Source organism: Xyrauchen texanus, chromosome 12 (genome assembly GCF_025860055.1).
Source record: "Xyrauchen texanus isolate HMW12.3.18 chromosome 12, RBS_HiC_50CHRs, whole genome shotgun sequence".
In the NCBI taxonomy this organism is placed as follows: domain Eukaryota; kingdom Metazoa; phylum Chordata; class Actinopteri; order Cypriniformes; family Catostomidae; genus Xyrauchen; species Xyrauchen texanus.
In genome coordinates, this window is record NC_068287.1 from 43,037,580 (window position 1) to 43,061,521 (window position 23,942).

At 40.8% G+C, this 23,942-nt stretch overlaps 2 protein-coding genes across 4 annotated transcripts in view; both read left to right on the top strand.

Moving 5' to 3' along the window:
- Positions 1-3,359, top strand: part of LOC127653038 (transmembrane protein 205) — a 3,491-nt gene extending 132 nt beyond the window's left edge. The window contains exons 1-4 of one of the 2 annotated variants that reach the window (XM_052139530.1): positions 1-29; positions 389-497; positions 587-750; positions 1,473-3,359. The exon at positions 1-29 is cut by the window's left edge and continues 132 nt beyond it. In XM_052139530.1, the coding sequence (XP_051995490.1) occupies positions 398-497; positions 587-750; positions 1,473-1,775 (567 nt within the window). In that variant the 5' untranslated portion in view covers positions 1-29; positions 389-397 and the 3' untranslated portion in view covers positions 1,776-3,359. The other variant, XM_052139531.1, reaches the window with a different exon arrangement.
- Positions 3,360-5,350: 1,991 nt separating this feature from the next.
- Positions 5,351-19,539, top strand: LOC127653025 (ras-related protein Rab-3D-like). 2 transcript variants are annotated; one of them, XM_052139509.1, is made up of 5 exons: positions 5,351-5,493; positions 11,193-11,426; positions 15,233-15,351; positions 15,895-16,019; positions 16,158-19,539. In XM_052139509.1, exons 2-5 carry the CDS (start codon positions 11,193-11,195, stop codon positions 16,343-16,345), a joined length of 666 nt encoding a protein of 221 aa, XP_051995469.1. In that variant the 5' UTR covers positions 5,351-5,493; the 3' UTR covers positions 16,346-19,539. The 2 variants fall into 2 exon arrangements, with proteins under 2 accessions (XP_051995469.1, XP_051995470.1); XM_052139510.1 differs by having other exon boundaries at positions 11,193-11,378.
- The last annotated feature ends 4,403 nt before the right edge of the window (positions 19,540-23,942 follow it).

The following is a 23,942-nucleotide window of genomic DNA, read 5'->3' on the forward strand; positions in this document are numbered from 1 at the left end:
AGGAAATTGCTTCAGTGTGTCAACCTTGCGTAAGTAACAGACGTCCGTGTAATATGGGAAATTGCGTGAACGACTGTCACGGAAGTCTTGAAACGTGCTGTTGTCATTTTCCTAAGAACGGAGCAGAAAGGGACTATTTTCAGTTAATGTGTTCATTGAATTGGTTGATCCAAAACGTAATCGATCATAGGATCATACGCAAAGAAACTGAAGAAGACTCGTTATTGCTGTTGTACTGTATGTTGTTTTCATTTGATCGTCACTACTCCATGCACAGAGCTCTTATCTGTGTTGAACATTTGACACACTTACATTTTTAAAGGCATTACCTCCCTAGATTATTCCTGTGACGTTGCATATCTTTTATTATGACTTTTTCACTTTTCAGAAGTTCATTATGGCTACTGAGGGAGACCCAACTGCCTTCATTAAAGTGCTTCATCTTTTAGTGATTTCGTTCACCTGGGGCATGCAAGTGTGGGTGTCTTTCATAGCAGGTAATGTATGACCATGCAGCATATAAGTGTTATTTAATCCATTTATAATATCATGCCGATAACTCATGATTCCTCCTCCTCATCCACAGGTTTTGTGCTGATTTCACAGGTATCCATGCACACGTTCGGTCTTGTGCAAAGCAAGTTGTTTCCATTTTATTTCTACTGTCTGTTGGGCGGTAATGCTGTCAATCTGGCCATTTATGCTGTGTACCACCCTAGAGAACTGCTGGACTGGCACGAGGGCATACAGGTGACCAAACTAAACATTACACGTCCTGCATCAGTAACTTTACACTTTAAGAATACATATTAAGCGAGACCAGGGGATAGTCAAACTTTTCAGACCACTCTATCTTTTAGTGAATAGTATATATTGTATGTCCTTACAATGCAAGTGAATGGTGACCAGAACTTTAAAGCTCCAAAAAGCACATAAAGGCTGCATATAAGTAATTAATACGTCCATAAATTCAGAAGAGATCCAATTGGTTTTGGGTGAGAACAGACCAAATTATAACTCGATTGTTTCAAGCTCGATTACAGTTCCTAGCACTCCGCATAAGCGGCAAATGCTAGGAAGTGTAATCGAGCTTGAAATCACTATCATGCCCGGAGACTGTAATGGCAAGCTGTATAGTATTAAAGGAATTACATTTTGTCTGTTCGCACCTAAACCGATTGTATCACTTCTGAAGATGGATTAAACCACTGGAGTTGTATTAATTACTTTTATGCTGCCTTTATGTGCTTTTTGGAGCTTCAAAGTTTTGGTCACCATTCACTTGCATTGTATGGACTCACAGAGCTGATATATGCTTCTAAAAGTCTTTGTTGTGCAGAAGAAATAAAGTCATACACATTTGTAATTTTGTTCGGGGGGGTAGATGTACCTAACTTTTAAAATGTAAAATGCAATTAACACCTTCTCTCACACTTGTTTTGTTTTTGAATTTGATCTGTTTTCCATTACAGATGACTCTGTTCTTTGTGTCTGTGATCATGGCCGGATTGAACACACAGTGGTTCGGGCCGTCTGCCACAGAGAGCATGCTGGTCATGCAAGAGATCGAGAAGGAACATGGTCTGGGAGGTCAGGTGGGCATGAGCGCCAATAAGGAAGGATACACCAAACTCCGCGAGCAGGATCCGAAATACAAGGAACACAGATCCACTTTCTACCACTATCATGGTCTGTCTAACCTCTGTAACCTCGTAGGATTTTTCGCCACTACCACAAATCTAATATATCTGTCTCTACATCTGGGAACTATTTGAGCATTTTATATCAGCGTTGTGTGTCTTTCGTGAAGTACATGAAGCAAACTGACAGGCAGATATTTTAGAGAATTCTCCTGTGCATGTTCTCTTGTTTAATTTTTAAAGGCTGTCTTGTGTAACAATAATGCTTCTAGTTTGAATACAATGAGTGTCCTTAATATTACCAATGCCAACAGCTTGTGCCATACTGAGAATCTTAAAGAGACAGTTCACCCCAAATATGAACATTCTCTCATCTACTCACCCTCGTGCCATTCCAGATGTGTATGACTTTTTCTTCTGCTGAACACAAATGAAGACTTTGACAAATATTTTTTTTAGCTATGTTGGTCCATACAATACGAGTGAATGGTGACCAAAACATTGAAGCTCCAAAAAGCACATAAAGGCAGCATAAAAGTAATCCATAAGACTCCAGTAATTAAATGAATGTAGTCAGAAGTGATATGATAAGTGTGGCTGAGAAACAGATCAATATATAAGTCCTTTTTTTACTAGATGCACAAAGTTTTAATTGCCAAAAATAAAAATTGAATATTGATTAACTTCAATATTGATCTGTTTCTCACCCACATCTTATCGCTTCTGAATTTTTTGGGGTTATTAATACAATTATTATTTAATTACTTATTTTTAAACACGATTAATAATCATATTTTATCTAATTACACAATGATGATTCATCGACATTATAGACATTACAGTTGTATCCTCTGTTAATGCTGATCTGCTGTAAAGCTGCTTTGAAATTTACTTTTATGCTGCCTTTATGTGCTTTTTGGAGCTTAACATTTCTGGTCACCATTCACTTGCATTGTATGGACCAACAGAGTTGAAATATTCTTCTGAATATCTTTGGGTCAACTATCACTTTAAGAGTATATTTGTGGAACGACATAAGGGAACTATAATGTTTCAATGTGGGTAATTGCACTGAAGATGTTGCTTATTGTAAACAGAATATCTATTTAAATGCAGTAGTTATTATATAGCTTTTTATGACTGCTTTGAGTGTGTTTTATATGTGTTAAACAATACAATGAACAATCCATATATTTTTCCACTAGAAGGCTGTGTGTGAAAAATGAGTGGACCAATCATAGGCTTGTCGATTTCAATGCATTTATGAGCCTGTTTACATGTTTTATTGATTGAATGACACTAAAAAGGAAATTAAATTGTATAAGAAGCAAAGCAGTATAAATGTGAACGACCCATTGATCATTGTTGTACATGTAATGTTTAAACAGATAAGTGAACTTATTTCCTGTCATCAATGTGTACATAGAGACATGTTCAACATTCCAGTGCTACTGTGATGTCACAGAAGTGCAACTGAGTGGAATGTTCTCTATATTAATTCTAGCCTTTGTTTGTATTTCAATGAGTAGTTGGTGTACATACCAAATATTTCTTTTTTCCCATCAGTTATTTAGTTAAATGCATATCAATGTTTGTCCATCTGAAAAAGATCACTTTGAATATAAAGCAGTCCAAACCAGGTATTTGTGAATGTTTTTATTTTTACCTAAGTGACTTGCAAAGATGTTACAGATGATGAAGCTCACACAGACATTATAGGTAGAAATGGTTAGCTGACAAAAACTTGAATGTTGAAGGGACTTTACTACAAGCAGATGTCAAAAGAACCAAGATAAGAAGAAATAAATGTGTTTAATACTGTTTTGCAAAGCAATCTTTAGTACATCTGTGAAAGTGAATATGTCTTCATGATAGCTTGATTACAAAGCTCTTTGATATGCTAATTCTGGGTGGACACATAAATCACCAGGAAGTGTAAATCCCAATGGAATTAAGGTTTCTTTAATCCTATAGTACTTGCTAAGATAAACAGACAATATTTCCTATAGTTTTTTTTTAACCCACTGTAGTGATATACCCTGTTCATGGAAACCTAAATGTCTGTCCATAATTATGATTAAAATATATCATAAGTGTCCTTTATAGGTGTGAAGGTGCACATGGTAATTCAGAAACCATATTTGCATTTCCTGCAATGAAATCAGTAAATGCAAAGCAGCAAAAGAAAGTATTTTTGGTTAATAAATAAAGAAATATACGTATATGGATTGAGGATTAAGAGTGGAGATCGTGCTGAATCAGGCAGACCATTATTACATCATCAGGTATCTTAAGACAATTATGATGTCATCATTGGCAGACCGATAAGGGGAGTTGTCCAAACAATGTTGTCCTCGTTGTTACATTTCAGAAAAAATAAAATAAAATACAGAGCTGAAATTAGCAACAAAACAAAGTTTAAAAAGAAAATGTCCATCAGGAGGTTCTGAATAATTACTGAAATGTGTTTGGTTGCAAACTTTGCGAGGGGCCTTTCACACCGAAACAATCCTTGTGTTGAACGAAGATAACTTTAATTTTACTTTGCATGATATATATAAAAAAAAGTGACGCTCCTCTACGAGATTCTGAAAAAAAGCGATACTGCGCAATGATCAAAGACGTCCATGTAGCGCATAACTGAATAGAACATTGAAAAAGTTGCGTTAAAAAGGCTAGATGCAGCGCAACTCATATAACAGAACGCAGGTGTCTCAAGATGCATTTGTAACAGTTGGTTTCTTTCTACTTGACACACCATTTAAAAAATACGACGCTCGTGCGCGAGATGCTGTAAAACAGTGAAATGGCGCAATGGTTAAAGACGTCCGTGTAGCACACAATATATAATAAAACAATTAATTATTGCATTAAAAAGGCTAGACGTAGTGCAACTCATAACATAACGCATGAGTCTCTAGACGCATTTGTATCAGTTTAACTTTCTTTATACTTGGCGTATAAAAAACATGGCGTTCCTGTGCTTGCATTCACGGCTTGCATTTATAACTTGCATTCAAATAGCGCAATTCATATAACAGAACGCAGGTGTCTCGAGATGCATTTTAACAGTTGAAGTTTGTTTTTATGTGACAGCGTATAAAAACAGCACTCTTGTGCGAGACTGCGCAATGGTCAATGATGTCCGTGTAGCTCATAACATAGAATAAAACCATTGAAAACTTGAAATAAAAAGGCTAAATGTAGCGCAACTCATATTACAGAACGCAGGTGTCTCAAGATGCATTTTAACAGTTGAAGTTTGTTTTTATGTGACAGCGTATAAAAACAGCACTCTTGTGCGAGACTGCGCAATGGTCAATGATGTCCGTGTAGCTCATAACATAGAATAAAACCATTGAAAACTTGAAATAAAAAGGCTAAATTTAGCGCAACTCATATTACAGAACGCAGGTGTCTCGAGATGCATTTTAACAGTTGAAGTTTGTTTTTATGTGACAGCGTATAAAAACAGCACTCTTGTGCGAGACTGCGCAATGGTCAAAGATGTCCGTGTAGCTCATAACATAGAATAAAATCATTAAAAACTTGAAGTTAAGTTAAAGTTTATTTTTACTTCTACACAGCGAATAAAAACGCGACGATCGTGCGCGCGAGAGAATAAATATATATGTTAAAACAGCACAGATGGATGCAAAGACGTGTTCGGTGTGAACGGCCCCTAACTGTGGCAGTGCTGATGATCAGGTCGGAGCTCGAAGCCGCTGTGTACACACTTCAGATCCGGGTGCTCGGTCACATACACACGGCGTTTGTTACTTTACATACACACCAGAGGAAATCCCGGGGACTTACGAAGCACGAAATAAAGCGCTGACGTGCCCGTGCTAAGGTAAGAATTGAAGGAACTTGCGTCTTCCAGCTTTTCAAAACTAGCTTTTCTCCTTTGCTGTCTCTCCGGATGGGGAAACGACAGCAGCTTTATAAACTTTGGGTTAAGCACGATGTGCGTTGTGTTTATATTTCGCCTATTATGCATTTGTGATAAAAGAATAAACGACTTACAGAAGTCCAGCTTTGGTTTGATGTTGACTGAAGCCCTTTCATTATTATTATTATTTTTTTAATTATATATATTTTTTAAATGTAGTCCCGTTTAAAGCCTTTGGTAAATTTGGTTGATCCATCCATGCATGGACCAAAACAACACACCATTTAGTTTTAGTTGTTATGTTTTTATTCAATAATGTTGTGTAATTGCTACTTTTGAATCCAAATGATTGAGAGCAAAACGAGTGTCCTGCTTAATCCCATAATTCAACTGAAAAACAGTTGTGGACATCTGCCAGGCGATCAATATACAGATCAGTACCATGGTAACAAGAGGTCCTGTCCCTCTACACAACATTTGGCCCTCCGGCATGAGTATGAAAGTCAGATGTCACTGATAACTCCTCTATAAAGCCTGGTTTATACCAGAGACTATTTAGTAGAGGGGCCACTTCTATTTAACACTTGTGGACATAATTGTCTGTTTCATTTTAGTTTTTTGATAATTTTGGCTGTGTTAATGCCAACGGCTTAACGGTGTGTAAAACAACAGTGGCATTATGTAAACAAACTGGCATTTAAAGGGTTATAAATCATGAAAATGTATGAATATTTGGTAGTTATGTTCAGGACTGATCAGGTCTGTGAAAGTGGAAAATAATATGAATATATCATATTTTTATTGAATTTTTTGACGCTGACATTTTTGTCCACTAAGGACCTCTGAGTGACTTTTTTTTTATTGACGCACAAGGGTTAAATGAATGGGAGAAATTGAACGCCCAACCAAGAAGCTCCCTGTTGTTTCAATAGTACAACGGCGGGTGCTTCAAGTATAAACACCTCTAGAACATCTTGCGCCCCCGTCTGCTGGTGGGTCATCCCCTCCTTGCTCGACCTGGGAGGAGGCAGGTGGGTAAAAACAACAACAAAACAAAAAAAGGTGAGGGATAAAGACCAACACGGAGTGACAGAGTGAGAGGGAGAGAGGAAAAAACCTCACCGGTTCTCTGATGCTCCGCCGCGTGGTCCTTGATCACTCCTCCACCCTCTCAGGCGGACGGCAGCCGCTTCTCCCCGGGCGGTCTGGAGTCAGACCTCCGACCCCCAGCGGACAGAACGCCCCTCCGTGTTCCCGGCGACTCGTGGGGACACTCCTCCACCCCTGGCAGCGGCCCTACCGCTCCTGGCAGTCAGGAGTCACTTCCCTCCTCCCCTCGCCGACGGCGGTCTTCTTTCAACCCCTCCTTATTTCTGGGGGACGGCAGGGCACTCCTCCGCCCCTGGCTGCGGCTCCTTCCTAACTGTCGGGGAGTTAAGTCCCCACTCGCCTCACGGATGGCGGCCATTCCCCACATCCGGGCAGTCGGGCTACTCCGTCCCCTGGCGGATGGCAGCGGCTCTCCCCTGGGTGGACGGCTGTGTCGAGAACTCTGCGACAGGCATCCCTACTCCTTCCCGGGTTTCGGCACCAATATAAAGCGGGTTAAGGGAGAGGAGGAGGCGAGAACCGGCTTGACAATATAAATAATTGTTTTAATCACAAACTGAATGCACAAACAAACACACAGTGCAGCTGGATGTCATTCTCTCTCTCTCTATCTCGAACCGTCGTCACCGGCCGCCTTTATCCCTCGCGCACCACCTTCAGGGTGATTGGGGACCAGGCGTGCATTGTTCCAATCTACCGGAGCTAATGGCATTAAGTTTATGCACATATATAAACTCACATTTTGATCATTTCACATGCTATTATTTAGAAAAACAAGTGGTGAAAATGAGCTTTTTATAAAAGAATATAAAATATTCTTTCTACAATAAAAACAGATCCTTGTCCATTGGGTTGCATGACTCCAACAAGAACCAAATATCATCATCGTGTCTTCTCTAATTCAACACCTTGACAACACAAATCCAAAGTGGACTAAATTGTAATAGTGAGATTTGGTGATTCAGAGGGAAAGTACAGAATTCAACGTTGCTCACAGCGCAAAGAAAAAGTCTATTTGTGATATTCGAGTAGTGTTTAAATGGTCCTCTAGTTGGTGCAGAACGAGTACTCGAGTAGTCGATCACTCGTGCACGTCCCTAGCATAGACATGTTTCGTAAACAAGTTTATCACACTAGTCTCATGTTAACACGTTACATTGTTTATCTCGTGGTTTATCAACTGAGGGTTGAAATGATTTTCTGTGGTACAATCCAGAACTCTTTCATCTAATGGGATCTCTTCATGTATCAGATCTCAAAGACTAAAAGACTAATGATATAAAGTCATGTTAATGGAGGGAAGGGGTTCTATGCAGTCCTTAAAATGACTGATTGAAGTCTCTCATGGGAGATTCTGCTCTTAGCGGAGATGAGCATCACGCATAATGGATAGTAAACTGTGCATAGTGAGCTTTGAAATGATTAGTGAGCACATGGTAATTTGAAAAGTGTTATGTTGTTTTTATATACAGTTTTATCCAGGCACAAACATGCTATGAGCTGCAGAAGTGGGATTTGGGTCATAGTGTAAGCTGCGGTGCCTCACAGTGCCTCATCCTCTTCTTGTGATGTATTTGGCTTCAGTTTTGCTAATATGTGCCGTGAGTAAATGGAAGGCCTCTTAATGCAGGCGGTGCACATGCTCAACATGTGACAAGACTTTTTAGAGGGCCTATGAAAGTATACACCATTTGACCACGTGCACGTACACAGTTGGTTGGCGCATGCACGCTCATGGCTTTCCGCATGGCTTTACTCCTCCTAACCTGCAAAGGGCAGCACAAATCACTGTAAATATCTTTCCCTTCAGCGTCCTCGAAGCTCTAATGTGTCTGGAGATATCTCCACCTCTGTCGGCAGCACGTTTAGACTTTGTACTGTTTCTGAACAAATAATGATGTCTTGTGCTGCATCCGAACAGTATACTTCCCTACTTTAGTATGCCAAGGCACTAGGGTGTCCGAATCCTCAGCATTCATAAGAGTTTGTGATTGGTGTTACTATGTCATATATTCATATCTCGGGTCAATACCTGCATCCCTGGATGAACTATGTCCTGAATTTATTTATACTACTCCTATACTAAAGCATATTTAAAGAATGTCGTTTTTTTTACCATCCGAGAAGTGCATCTTTAATCAAATGCAGAACATATTCAGACAGTTTGTGATTTCGGATGCAGGGTTTGTAATCTCTCCAATAGTTTACTGGCACTTCTCTCTTGTCCGTTTCTTCTTCTACTACCTCGTGAAAGCAACAGCCCAGTGTTGCCACCTAGTGGACCCACAAGTAGCGCAAACCATTCCAGTCGTACAGAGTACATGCGTGTGTTCGCATACCATGCTAATGAAGAGTGACTTTTGGGAGCGACAGCCAATAAGAGAGAAGATGGTAGAGCTCACGTGATCCTAATATTTTAATAATAATATTAATTGAAAAGAAACAGTGCTGTTTGGACTCTCCATACACACCACTAGCGACCTAACCGCCAGCCGCTGGTGACATGCAGCGACAAAGTAGCTGGCAGTGTGAACGCAGCTTAACTGATGCAGTGTGTAGCTTCTTATTTCTTTAACAACCATGTCGGAAGACGTATCCCGTGGTCGTGGAAAAGATGTTACTGTGTTTCAGAAGGGGCAAATTATTGTCCATCATCAAGCAAAGAGAACAACTTAGTACATTGCTGAAATCACTGGAATTGTGTTAAGAACTGTCCAACACATTATTAAAACCTGGAAGCATGATGGTGAACCGTCAGCATTGCAGAAGGAATGTGGTCGGAATAAAATCTTGACTGATCGAGATCGGAGATCACTAGAACGCTTCAGGTCATATCGTAGAAAATCGACAGTAGATTTCACGGCTATGTTTAATAGTGAAAGTAAGAACATTTCCACACGCACAATGTGACGAGAACTTGCAGGATTGGGACTAAACAGCTGTGGCACAATATGCTAGAGAGCATAAAGATTGGATAAGGGTAAGAAGGGAAGCACATGAAGAGATGCACCCGTCATGCATAGTGCCCACTGTACAAGCCTCTGGAGGCAGCGTTATGATCTGGGGTTGCTTCAGTTGGTCAGGTCTAGGCTCAGCAACATTATGCGGTAATCAAAGTTTTGTGTGAAATATCTCTGCGTTTTAGTTGGAGCAATTTATCCTCTTACAATGGGAAGATCTGCATTTCAAAACCTCCTCAAGTGTTTTCTTACCCAATCATTTTGCAACCCTACATTATAAACCTTAAGTTGGACAGTTACAATATTTCTACCGAGGGGGCCCCACATTCCGACAAGCCCTGAGCTCAGAGAAAGCTGGTGTGCTGCACATAATCATCATCAGAATAATGTGTTGCCAAGTGAGTGGACCTCAATGAGTGAATGATACGTGCCATTTTGAGTTGAGAACTCAGAAGCGTCCTTCAGCGCTATCATCCGCCCTCCAACTCACAAACCTTCCTTTCTAAATTACAGATGCAAGAGTGAGTTCAAAGAGATGCTACCCAAACAAGTGCTCTTCCGTCCTTCAGACAATAGCTGCTGTAGGCAGTCACCCTCCCTCTTTGTTGTAATATCTCCACCTCTGAATATGAGTCGTGCACTCTGCAAGCATTTTAATGGGTCCGCATGCTTTGTTTGTGGGCCGGTCACCATGACAGCAGCAGGCCATGTGGGTCGGATTGATCAGCTGGGCAGTAGAGGGGTTTTATCTCCATTTATAAGAGTTTGACTGTTAGTTTGGACTCTTCTGTTGGTGGAGATGATTGGAACTGAAGGTTCTGCTCAGATGGTAATCTGATATCCTTTTTCAGACCAGAATGCAAGGGGAACAGGATGGCATGAAACCGTGTCCGCAACCCATTTTATTTCCATAGTGTAGCATATTTCAGAGTGAAACAGGATATACTAGAAAACTAGTATAACTAGAAAACGTTGGGTGGCACTTGGTTTTATCTAAATGATTGGGACCCCTTTTATATGACGGGTTTGAAAAATAGGAGGCCTTGGTGACGTCATCCGAAAAGGAAAGTTGTTTCAGAGATGGGGCAAGTTGTTACATCTTGGTGAAAGATTACGAAGACAAACTTTTTTCCTTTTCCCTAGGGGCGGCTGTGGCTCAGGTGGTAGAGCGGGTCGGCTGTTAATAGCAGGGTTGGTGGAGCCACATGACTCCACGTGCCGAAGTGTCCTTGGGCAAGACACTGAACCCCAAGTTGCTCCCAATGGCAGGCTAGTGCCTTGCATGGTAGCTCTGCCGCCATTGGTGTATGAGTGTGTGTGTGTGGATGGGTGATTGGGACACAGTGTAAAGCACTTTGGTAACCGCTAAGGTTAAAAAAAGCGCTATATAAGTGCAGACCATTTACCATTTTGGAATAAAGTGCACAGAGACCTGGAACGTATATTAAGAAAGAGAACCCTAATTGAAGATGATCGTGTTCTCAAGTTTTTATGCAATTAAACAGAAGGCAAACCTTGTTTTGAAGTAGACAAATTGAATACGAGTTCGTGAAAGTTTGAGGATTAATTTACCAATTGCTTTTCTTCCAGATGGCATCAGTGACCGATTCGCGTTTGCAGCAGTCACAGAAAGACGCGGCTGACCAGAACTTCGACTACATGTTCAAACTCCTAATCATCGGCAACAGCAGCGTCGGTAAAACCAGCTTCCTGTTTCGCTACGCGGACGATTCCTTCACGTCAGCCTTCGTCAGCACAGTGGGCATCGACTTTAAGGTTAAAACAGTTTTTCGCAACAACAAGAGGATCAAACTGCAAATCTGGGTTTGTTTTTATATTAATTAAGTAATCTTAAAATTCTGTAGTGAATATAAACTTTTTAGTTATACTCAGCTCTGACATACATATAGTAATCAATTCTGGTCAAGGGCTGTGGGAGCCCTCATATAACAAACCAGAGACTGTGTAAACCAGTGGTTGATATACAAAACTATGGCGGCAACTTTTAAGATTTGCAAACTAGCTTAAAGGATTAAGGTATGTGTTATAGATTAGCCTTTGAACATTGACTGAAGTCTTTCGAGAATATTCTCCTTTGTCTGAATGTGTTGTGGTTTGTTTGGCTGTGAGCTTAAGGCTTTAGGTTTTAGCCTCAGGAATTGAAGGTCAGATTACTGGCATTATTAAACATTTCAGAAAGCCATAATTACCAGACACAGATGGGTGTGTAGATGCTGTAGTGTCGGTTTGCTGGTTGGTACAGTACCAGTCTGATCTCTGATATTAAGTGGCTCCTTGCGCGTATCTCGGCAGTTCTGAGGTAAATGGCCACAGACTACATTTACTACATTTAAGCTTGTTCGAGCTCGATCAAATTGCACCGAAACTCAACTGATAGAGCATTGCACTTGCGATGCAAAAGGCCGGGGAAAAGTGAGACAAAATTGTCCTAGAAGCACCACAAATGACGTGGTTGCTTGAGCAATTGCGTTTCCCATTGCACATTTGCTTTTTATGATGCTACTGATTAGGTTTAGGTTTAAAGTCTAGGGTAGGGTGGTTGGTTCTCATGCAGTGTGCGCTTTCGCACAGTATGCACAGTATGCACAGTATACATACTGTGCATATTATTTACATTTATGCATTTGGCAGATGCTTTTATCCAAAGTGACTTACAGTGCACTTATTACAGGGGCAATCCCCCCGGAGCAACCTGGAGTTAAGTGTCTTGCTCAAGGACACAATGGTGGTGGCTGTGGGGATCAAACCAGCAACCTTCTGCTTACCAGTTCTGTGCTTTAGCCCACTACGCCACCACCACTCCTCATTATTATAGAAAAAGTGGTAGTAGTATGGTAGTATGCTGTTCTGCCTTTTCTGGGGTTAATGCATGTGATACAAAGCCATTCAACTTTAAAGTGCTTTAAAGCTTTTTTTCTTTTTAGGGATGAATGTGAAATGGATTTCTGCGGGCGCTGCAGCGTATTTAGTGCCGTCTTAATGTGCACTGTGGCTCTGGTCCAACGCTAGAAAGGCTTGTTTGTCTGTGTTAATTTCTATTTCTGGGAAAATGAGCAGATAAAACCTGATCTGGCCAGGCAGAACATATCTATCTGTCTGTCAAACAATACCTTGAGTTCAACTTAAACTTGAAAGATTTATGCAAAAGCAACAGCACCTTTTTTGTAAGTAAGGTTTTTATTTACGATCATGCAATGATATGGTTTTATGCAGCTCACTTTTTTTTTAATGTGTTTTAGATTACAGTAAAATGCTGTAATATTGTTCTGTCAAGTGTGGGGATAATGTATACTAGTGGTTAAAATGACAACTCACCCAAAAAGGGAAATTCTGTCATTATGTACTCACCCCTGTGTTATAATCCTATACGATTTGTGTTTTTTTTAACATAAAGGGAGAAATTGCGAAAAGAATGCAAAATCACAATTCAGATGTCTAATAAATTATTCCATGAGACTCATGATTGTTATGAAAGCATGAAATCGAATGTATTATTTAGTGAAAATGTTCACTGACCGTTGATCTCCTGTGTGCGTTCATGATAGGGCACGAGAGCAACGGTTCACGCAGCCTCCTCGCGACATTGGGGCGTTCAAGCGGAAACTTGTTTGTTTTCCTCCACAGCGATAGCAACAACAGAACACAACACAGCTGCACACAAAACAGAACTTACTAAACATGTCTGAAGAGTTTTTTTTTTTTTTCAAAGAATTGATGCATTTCTATGCCCAGCCTTATTTTTTTGGAAAGTTTTAGGACTGGTGTCAGTTCACAGCAGACAGAGTTACCATCTCTCGTCACTTCTGGTTAGGACAAAAACTCTGATTAGCATAGAAACGATACTTTATTGTGTGTCATTTGCCGTCAGGTTAAATGGTCTGCACTTATATAGCGCCTTTTTAAGCCTTAACGATATTCAAAGCACTTTACACTGCGACTCATTCACCTATTCACACACAAATGGCAGCAGAGCTGCTATGTAAGCTAGCCTGCCATTGGGAGCAACTTGGGGTTCAGTGTCTTGCCCAAGGACACTTCGGCATGTGGAGTCATGTGGGCCAGGATTTGAACCACCAACCCTGCGATTAGGGCCGACCCGCTCTACCAACTGAGCCACAGCCGCCCAGGTTAAGACATGGTGTGACTACGGCTGCCTGTAGCCTCCTCTATGTTTCTGTTTGATTTCAGAGTACTCCGGTTAAAAAAAATAAGGCTGGGCATAGAACTGCATCAACTCTTCGACTACAAACTCTTCAGACATGAGTTCTGTTCTCTGTTTTTTGTGTGCAGTTGTGTTGTGACCTGGTTTTAGATAAACAATTTTTTATTGATTATTTTTCGTTTGAATGTCCCAATGTTGCGAGGGGGCTGCGTGAAACGTTGCTCTCGTGCCCTATTATGAACGCACACAGGAGATCAACAGTCAGTGAACATTTTCACTAAATAATACATTAGATTCTCACCAAATCTTATCGTATGCTTTCATAACAATCATGAGTCTCATGGAATACATTTTTAGACTTCTGAATGATACTTTTGTGTTCTTTTGAAGCTTGAAGAGGTGGTCACCATAAACTGCCATTGTGACATCACTGAGCACAACATTATTTCACAGTTTCTCCCTTGTGTTTAGAAAAAGAAAGTCATATTGGGTTACAACACAGGGGTGAGTGAATAATGACTGAATTAAACTTTTGGGTGAACTAATCCTTTCAGGTAGACATGTCACTAATTCTGGAAGCAAATATAAAGAGTGCACTAATATATATATATATATATATATATATATATTTTTTTTTTATGATTTAATGTATCATTCTGTATTCTGACAAGTCTTGATGCTTTTTTCTGACTGGCTGTTCATTGACGCTCATCTCTGATGTCTTAACACTCTTGCCAAGTGCTAATGGAACATGTGTAAACCTGAGTGACCCAGCGTTACCCAGGCAACACGCTCTCTCCTCCTCTTCTGATGATGGGATGGCTCTTTATGTAAATGAAGTCAGCCAATAGGAGTTTCCAAGTTGCTGTGCCAACCCAGGACAATAGTCCTTAGATCTGCTTGATTTTTCCACATAAAGTATAACTAAAATAATTATTTTTAAATGACAAAAAGATAAAATCTATAAGTTATTAAACCTGTTATATAATAAAAAATATTAAAATTAAATATAAAAATACATACAACTAAATATATGAATATCATTGAAATTATATATTTTTATATATATATATATATATATATATATATATATATATATATATATATATATATATATAATGGATTATATTTAATAAAATGTCATCTTTATTCTGATTTTCTCACAACTTAAACAGGGGTAATAAATATCTTAAAAATATGATTAAATAATACAGGTTACTCTCCAAATTGGACACTAGAGAAAGTATAGTATAGAGGGGTTATGTTGTGCTACATAAGCCCTAAACACTGACAGCCCTCTAGTGGTCAGCCTTGGTAATCACACCATCAACATCAATACATTATCACAGCGTTCACCTCGCAACTGATGTACACACATACAGCTCAATTCAACACAGGATAATGCAACCATGTCCATTATAATTACTATCATGATTATGTTGTTCAGGACACAGCCGGACAAGAGCGATACAGAACCATCACTACAGCGTACTACAGAGGGGCCATGGGCTTCCTGCTTATGTATGACATCACCAACCAGGACTCATTCAGTGCTGTTCAGGACTGGTAAGTGACTTGTACAAATTATACATTGTCTATACTGTACACTTATGAGCCAAAACATTATGACCACCTGCCTAATATGCATCGATGAGCCTTGGGCGCCCAACACCCTGTCACCGGTTTGTGGTTTGTCCCTCCTCGGACCACTGTCGGTAGGCACTCACCACTGCTGACCAGGAGCACTCCACATGCCTTGTCATTTCAGAGATGCTCTGACCCAGTCATCTGGTCATAACAGTTTAGTCTTTGTCAAAGTCGCTCAGGTCTTTACTCCTGCACATTTCTCCTGCATTCAATGCGTTGACTACAAGAACTGATTGTTCGGTTACCATCTAATCAACCCAGACTCTGACATGTGGCTTTGTTAGGAGATGATCAATGTTATTTGCTTCACCTGCGAGTGGTCATAATGTTTTGGCTCATCCGTGTATGAAGTGCAAATCTGTCACAAATGCTGTCGATTGAACTTCACTTGTATTGAACCCAGAATATTTCTTTAAGTATTAAGTGTGGTAAATGTTTGCTGAATGCACGTTTCACTCTCAGGGCCACTCAGATTAAGACTTACTCGTGGGATAATGCACAGGTGATTTTGGTGGGCAACAAGTGTGACCTGGAGGACGACAGACTCATTCCGACAGAAGACAGTCAGAGGCTAGCTGATGAACTCGGTGAGAACTATTTATTTATCTATTTGGCTTTTTTGACACTTTATTCAGACGGGCAACAGAGAGTCAAACTTAGTTCTGTATGTTTGCTTTCTCTTACTCTGCCTCTCATTCGAAGTGTTTTTCCTGCTTTTTCTTCAGGTTTCCAGTTTTTTGAGGCCAGCGCCAAAGACAACATTAATGTGAAGCAGGTTTTTGAGCGTCTGGTGGACGTGATCTGTGAGAAGATGAATGAAAGTATGGACAGAGACGGTGGTCCACTGTCCAACCACAAAGACTCCAGTATGCAGGACATGTCCCCTGAGGAACACAGTGGCTGTGCCTGCTAAAATAATAATAATAATAATAATAATTCTCTTTACCCTTTCCTTCAACACTTACAGAGAACTTCTTCACCTCGTCACTACTACTTGGGATTTTCTTCTTAAACCTAAAAGGAATCTTCTAATCCCTCTCATAGTTGTTGTAACATAATAGATGAAATCTAAACTGTGGGTGATTCAAAATGGGAAGTCAAGACAGGATGGCATGGATTGGATTTGGCTTTGCGTTGATTTCTGACTTTGTGTTGCATGTGTCGTCCCCTACACATTCATGCACGCTTGCGTAGATGCTTGTAAACACAAACAACATGAGATATGACACACATTTTAGACGTCCCGCACTAGCAGTTAAGAGATAAACGTTCATCCACACCCATTCCCTGTGTTCTTCACCCTGTTCTCAACTGGTCTGATCTTCTCTGTGCTCCTCTCGAAAAGGCCACAATTTGAAGGATTTGTGGTTTTAGCGTCTCATCAGATTCTTCACCTGTAATGTTCACGGCATTCAGTGGTCAGTGATGTGTGTCTATCTGGGTGGACATCTGCTTTAAATGAGGACATCTGCATTATAAAGAGAAATGCACTTGTGTCACACACACACATAATAATTAATTTGACCATTTTATAAGTAATTTTTTGGTACTATGGGAAAGTTCGTAACTTACAGGATATCATTATAAACTAATGAAAACTCAAAAATTAAGTGCGTGTTATCACACTGATTTACATTTTGCCTCGTTGACGAAACTCAAGCAGTGAATATTTCGTAAAAAATCATTCATGCGTAAATTGTCACTTTTAATTCAATAAATAGTTTTTAAAACCATTCTGACATAAATTGTCGCATTCAATTAAATTAATCCTTTTTAAAAGTAACTTGTTGCATTCAATAATTGTTCGTAAATCCATTCTTGCGTAAGTTGTCGCATTTAATTAATCATTCGTGAAACCATTCTTACATGTGGTGTATTCGGTTCAATAAATTGTTCGTAAAACCTTTGACATCAACGGTTGCATTTAATTCAGTGAATTGTTTCTAAAAACATTTATACGTAAATTGTTGCATTAACTGGAATAATCGTTTGTACAACCATTCATATGTAAATTGTCGCATTCAATTATATTTAAAAATAATTGTTCGTAGAACCATTGTAGCGTAAATCGTCACATTCAGTTCGTTAAATAATTCTCCAAACTATTCTTATTTCTTTTCCTCCCCAATTTGGAACGCCCAATTCCCAATGCGGTCTAAGTCCTCATGGTGGCGTAGTGACTCACCTCAATCTGGGTGGCGGAGGACGAATCTCAGTTGCCTCCGCGCATCTTATCACGTGGCTTGTTGAGCGTGTTACCGTGGAGACGTAGCACGTGCGGAGGCTTCACGCTATTCTCCGCGGCATCCATGCACAACTCACCACACGCCCCACCGAGAGCGAGAACCACATTATAGCGACCACGAGGAGGTTAACCCATGTGACTCTTCCCTCCCTAGCAACCGGGCCAATTGGTTTGCTTAGGAGACCCTTCTGGAGTCACTCGGCACGCCCTGGATTCGAACTCGCGACTCCAGGATTGGTAGTCAGCGTCAATACTCTCTGAGCTACTCAAGCCCCCCCTTTTTGTTCTTGTGACTCATAAAAACATTCTAGCGTAAATTGTCACGTTTAAATAATTGAAACTAGTCTTAAATAACTTATTCAGTTCAATAAACTGCTTTTATAACCATTGTAACATAAATTGCTACATTCAATTCAATTAATTGTCCATATATTCAATATAATACGACAATTTGTGAACATTTATTCAACATTATTCTGTATGTTTTTTGAATGCAGCTTGATGGATTTGTCACTTAAGTTAAGTTCAGGTTAAGCACTAGAGGTCTCCGAAGGTCTGGGAGGTTTTTCTGCCTTCCTTTCTGTCTCCACTCATCTTTTACTGTTGATTTATCTGTTGGCTTAATGGAGCTATATGACTCAATGCCTCACTTGTGTTACAGTATGAATTATGAAAAGTCTTTCCGCATATATTATTTGTCTTTTGCACAATGTTGTAATTGTATGTCTTTACTTAAATTGTCTTATCACAAATATTGTTCCGTTCATTTCTTCAGTGACTTTCTTTAATTGGCCTCTGTTATGTAACTTATGATGTAACCACTGTTACTTTGGACGTAGTTTCAGTGTTTCTATATTGAAAATGGATGATTTTCACGAAGAAATATCCAGGCCATTTTTTGCATGATGGAAATTAAGCCTTTTTGTTTTTTTGCCAGTTTTTGTGAGATTCACTATAACGCCCCTTGTATGATGAATGTTGTATTATTTGGATTTTTTGTAGAATTTACTCAACATTTTAGTGGACACAGCAGATTCGAGGGTTATCCGTCTAATACATTTGTCTTTCTCTATCTGTCCGTGCACACTCTGTTGGCTGTTCGTTATGTCCAGTGATATCTCGGAGTCAGAGATAGAGGCCTCACATGTCATACTTAAGCCCTTTCCCACGTGTTTTTGTCTCGTAGGAAGATATCAAGCCATTTTTCTGTTTTCTGTACGCCAGAGGTGATTTTTAACTCTTAATGTAATATATCTTGATACAACTCCACCCATCCATGCATTATTAAAATACCAAGTTCTTCTGTCATATATACTATATTATATGTGCAACACTAAGGGCCGCTGTGTCAGAATGAGATGTACAAGATTTTGTCTTTATGTGCTTTTCGCTGCTCTTTCCTTTGAGATTCATTAAAAGATACACATTGTATATTATTTAGATAACAAATCAACAACAAAAATTAATGCCGAATTAAAACAAACTGAAGCAACACAATTCTAGAACATTTTGGCACAACGTGATTTCACTGCGTTCTATCTGATTAAATTAGCAAAATTTAAGTTTGCTTAATTCATTTGAGTTGGGACTACATACATACTTATTGTAGCATTTATGAAACCGGGCAGGAGATTTCCATTTCCCAGGATGCTTTGTGTGGGACTGGATGGTTTTGAAGCAATGTTATCAAATTGACAGTGCAACAGTTTCACTGTCCTTGTACTTACTCACCTGGCATATACTAATGATTCATCAAATAAATTAAGTTAGACCAACAGAAGAAAATGCATTATATAAAACATTACTAAATTGAGTTTGACTAACCTAATAAAGTTGAGTTAAAACTAGTATAGTACTTTGAATCATTCATGACCGATAATGTATAACTAGCTGAGTGGTCCTAGAATTGTACATTTTCTGAAGACAACGTGATTGGTGTTTGCCTTAGCAAAAGTCGACATCACAATGCTAGGATGATGTGGTTGGTTGCCGGGGTGTTGCTATGCGGTTGCTAAGTTGTTCTAAATGGTTTAAATGTAGTGTGTTGCTATATGGTCATTAGGGCGTCGTGAGGGTGTTCTGGGTGGTTGCTTACTACAGGACTCCAGACTATGGTTAAAATAGTCACAAATGCGACCAAAAATAAATGATCAGTATCAGAATGAGCTTTATTGCCAAGTATACTTATACATATAAGGAACTTGGGAATTGGGAGTGGTGGTGGCATAGTGGGCTAAAGCACATAACTGTTAATCAGAAGGTTGCTGGTTCGATCCCCACAGCCACCACCATTGTGTCCTTGAGCAAGGCACTTAATCCAGGTTGCTCCGGGGGGATTGTCCCTTTAATAAGGGCACTGCAAGTCGCTTCGGATAAAAGCATCTGCCAAATGCATAAATGTAAACTTGTCTTTGTGACAGCAGCTTCCAGTACACAACCAATACAACAACAAGACAGAGATACTAATAAAAATGAAAAGTGAATAGAAAATATAAGTATATATAGAAATATACAATAAGACAAAATATATATATATACATATGTACAAATACAAATCTGTTATATACAGATGCAAGGAAATGGATGGCAGAAGAGGTAGGAACTGTTGGATAAATATAAATAGACTAAGCTGTGTAATTTTGCATCAAAAGGAGTCAGTTGAGGTGGTTTGGGCATCTGGTAAGGATGCCCCCTGGCTGCCTCCCTAGGGAGGTGTTTCAGGCACGTCCAGCTGGGAGGAGGCCTTGGGGAAGACCCAGGACTAGGTGGAGAGATTACATCTCCACACTGGCCTGGGAACGCCTCGGGGTACCCCAGTCAGAGCTGGTTAATGTGGCTTGGGATAGGTTTGGGGCCCCCTGCTGGAGCAGCTGCCCCCACGACCCGACTTCGGATAAGCGGTTAAAGATGGATGGATGGATGGATAAGCTGTGTAATGCACATAATTATTGCTCAGTGGGGCAGTTATAACTGTTCATGAGATGGATTGCCTGAGGGGGGGAATAACTGTTCCTGTGCCTGACAGTTCTGGTCTTTTTCACAATGGAGTCAATGTGTATCTCCCACTTCAGGTCCTGTAAGATGGTAGTGCCCAGGAACCTGAATGACTGCACTGATGCCACAGTGCTGTTTAGAACGGTAGGGGGGTCAGTGTTGGGGTGTTCCTCCAAAAGTCCACTATCATTGTTTTGAGCATGTTCAGATCCAGGTTATTTTGACTGCACTAGACAGCCAGCCGTTCAACCTCCCTTCTATATGCAGATTCATCGTCATCTCGGATGAGGCCGATGACAGTGGTGTCATCTGCAAACTTCAGGAGCTTGACAGATGGGTCCTTGGTGGTGCAGTCATTGGTGTAGAGGGAGAAGAGTAGTGGGGAGAGCACACATCCTTGGGGGGCACCAGTGCTGATTGTACAGGTGCTGGAAGTGAATTTCCCCTGTCTCACAAGCTGCTGCCCTCCGTCAGAAAGTAGTAGTAGTAGTAGTAGTCCTTTATTGTCACATAGTAAACCAGTGAAATTGGCCATCGACCTGTCCATACAAACATACATATGACAAGGGGAGACAGGACAGGAAGACAGGGAATTAGAAGAAATACAGCATGACATGAGGAGAGGAGAGGAGAAAAAAAAGGCAGCCCCCAGACTATGCTCCTTAAGAAGTACAGTGTGGGAACAGGGAAAAAAACACTTCAGCAACATTAGCACATAATCAGTACACTCTACAACATGAACAAGACTTGCAACAGGGGAGGGATTGGGGGTGGAGGTGGCCCAGCACAGGCAAGCAGCCATCCGGACCTGCAGCCATGTTCGGCGCTGGTCACAGACCCGCCTGTCAGACTGGGGGTACAAAGCGCTGGCTGAGGGATAGGGTATCGGGTGGATGATTGCATATCTGTATATATGTGTAAGAGTTCATGTGTGTGTAGGCCTGGAGAGTCGCTATGCCAGCATCTAATCTAGGTCCCTCAGTCCGCAGGGTTGTCATAGCGATACACAGCAAGTTGCCATGGAGACAACCTTGATCAGGTCCCAGACATAGTCAACAATCACCAGGTGTCTGGGGAGTCGGGAAGGAACGCAGAGTGGCTCACTGCAGTGCTCTTCCGGGGAGTTGTTGTTCCAACAGCTGCCTTGGCCAAGGCCAGTGCTGGTTGAGGGTGGCCGAAACAGATAAGATTGGGATTGTTTGGTCTTAAGGAGAGTAGCCGCATTCTAATTTACACGGCTATTCTCCTGGTCCATTTTGGTCTCTGAAACGATCCATTTGCCTTTGCAAAGCTGTGAGCTTCTCCATGATGTTATCCGTATTTTGGTTCATAGACCCAGTCTGAGTGCAGACAGCTCTGCCCACTGTTTCAATCATGACGGGCAGCCTTGTGAGGCTTTGGACAGCTGTCACCGCCTTCTTAACTCCTCGATAAACCAGGGCAATGCCTAATCCAATCAGCAGAAGACCTGTTATCATGGTACCGAATAGGTAGATATCTTCAACGCCCTCCACGGAAAGAGCCGCCAGACACACGACCCGCCACCTCTCCCACGCGTCCATCGTGTAGCCAGCTGCGAACGTTCCGTCAGGGCAGACAGGTTCCCCCGAACCCAAACTTCTCGTCGAGAAGATGGTGTCAATTGCGTTGAGAGACCAGTTGATCAAATCCATGATGACTTAGTTTGAAGAGCAGTGCTGAGAGAGTCTCTCAAGTACAAGACAGTAGACTAGATATGACGAGAGGAGCAAAGCAGGGAAGATAAGGGTAGGGAGAGGGTGAGAAATTGCGACCGCCTTCGTTGAGAGCCAAGAGAGAATAGCTCTTGATCTAGAGAAAAGCTGGTGATCCACTGACAGATAGATGTGGGAAAAGAGAGCTGGGTTAATTTAATCCATAGGAGAGCTGGTATGATTGTGTTGAAAGCCAAACTGAAGTCCACAAAAAGGACCCCTGCATATGTCCCTGGTCTGTCCAGATGTTGCAGGATATGATGCAATCCCATGTTGACAGCATCATCCACAGACTTGATAAGCAAATTGAAGGGGATCTAAAAAGGGTCCAGTAATGTCCTTCAGGTGAGCCAACACCAGTCTCTCAAATAACTTGACAGGCCTGTAGTCATTAAGTACTGTGATTTTGGGCTTCTTTGGGACTGGAATGATGGTGTTTGAAGCAGCAGGCAATTTCACACTGCTCCAGTGATCTGTTGAAGATATGTGTGAAGATGGGGGCCAGCTGGTCAGCACAAAATTTTAGACAAGTGGGTGAAACTCTGTGGGTGGGCCCTGTGCTTTCCTTGTCTTTTCTTTCCGGAAAACACGGCACACCTCCTCTTAAGTGCAGATTAAGTAGCATGAAGGGGGAGGAGGGGGGTTGTAGGAGGTGTAAATGTTTGTCTGAAGTGAAGAGCGGGTGCAGTCAAAGCAGGCTTGTAGTTCCATCTCTGCTTCATTGGTCCACTCTTTACAGTCTTTACTACAGGTTTAGCTGATTTTAGTTTCTGCCTGTAGGTTGGAAGAAGATGAACCAGACAGTGATCAGAGAGTCCCAAAGCTGCGCTATACATCCTTTATTGTTGTGTAGCAATAATCCAGTGTATTTCTGTCTCTAGTGGGGCATGTAATGTAATGTAATGTTGACTTTGTTAAACTCACAGAGAATAATAATAAGTGAGTCCGGGTATTGCTGTTCCATGTCTGTGTTCTGATCAACCCGCTCTTGCAGCGCTGCATTCACACACGCATGTGAAGGAATATAAACAGAATAAATTAGGAAAACTCCCGCGGCAAGTAGAAAGGCTTACAGTTGATAAGGAGCGCATCCAAATTAGGACACCACATCTTCTTTAATGTTGTTACATCTGTACACCAACTTTCAATGATGTAAAAGCATGTTCCACCACCTCTCGTTTTCCGTGTTAACTCTGCAATGCATTTTGTTAGGAAGAGAGCAGAGATTTGCTAGATGAATACTCTGCAGCGCTGTTCAAAAGCCATGCTGTTGGAGCTTGACCAGTGAGCCGGCCCGCTTCCTTCACTTGCATCTCATAGTGCACTTAAACAACATAGCTGTGCCTCCAACTAATATTGTCCAGCAAAATGTCAGAATAGTCCAAAACAAAAATTTACTCTAACAGCAAATTAGGCAGGTGGTCATAATGTTTTGGCACATCAGTGTATATAGCCTATCAATAAAATCCTTTTGCTTTCTATCTTGTTTCTTGCAATTCTGTGATTTGGCAACTAAAACGACTTATTTCAGTTTATGG

Excerpts from the sequence above, each read along its gene's own strand:
- LOC127653025 (XM_052139509.1), top strand. The coding sequence starts at position 11,193 with ATGGCATCAGTGACCGATTCGCGTTTGCAGCAGTCACAGAAAGACGCG. Across the intron at positions 11,427-15,232 it reads GGATCAAACTGCAAATCTGG|GACACAGCCGGACAAGAGCG; the intron begins GTTTGTTTTTAT and ends TATGTTGTTCAG. Across the intron at positions 16,020-16,157 it reads GAGGCTAGCTGATGAACTCG|GTTTCCAGTTTTTTGAGGCC; the intron begins GTGAGAACTATT and ends CTTTTTCTTCAG.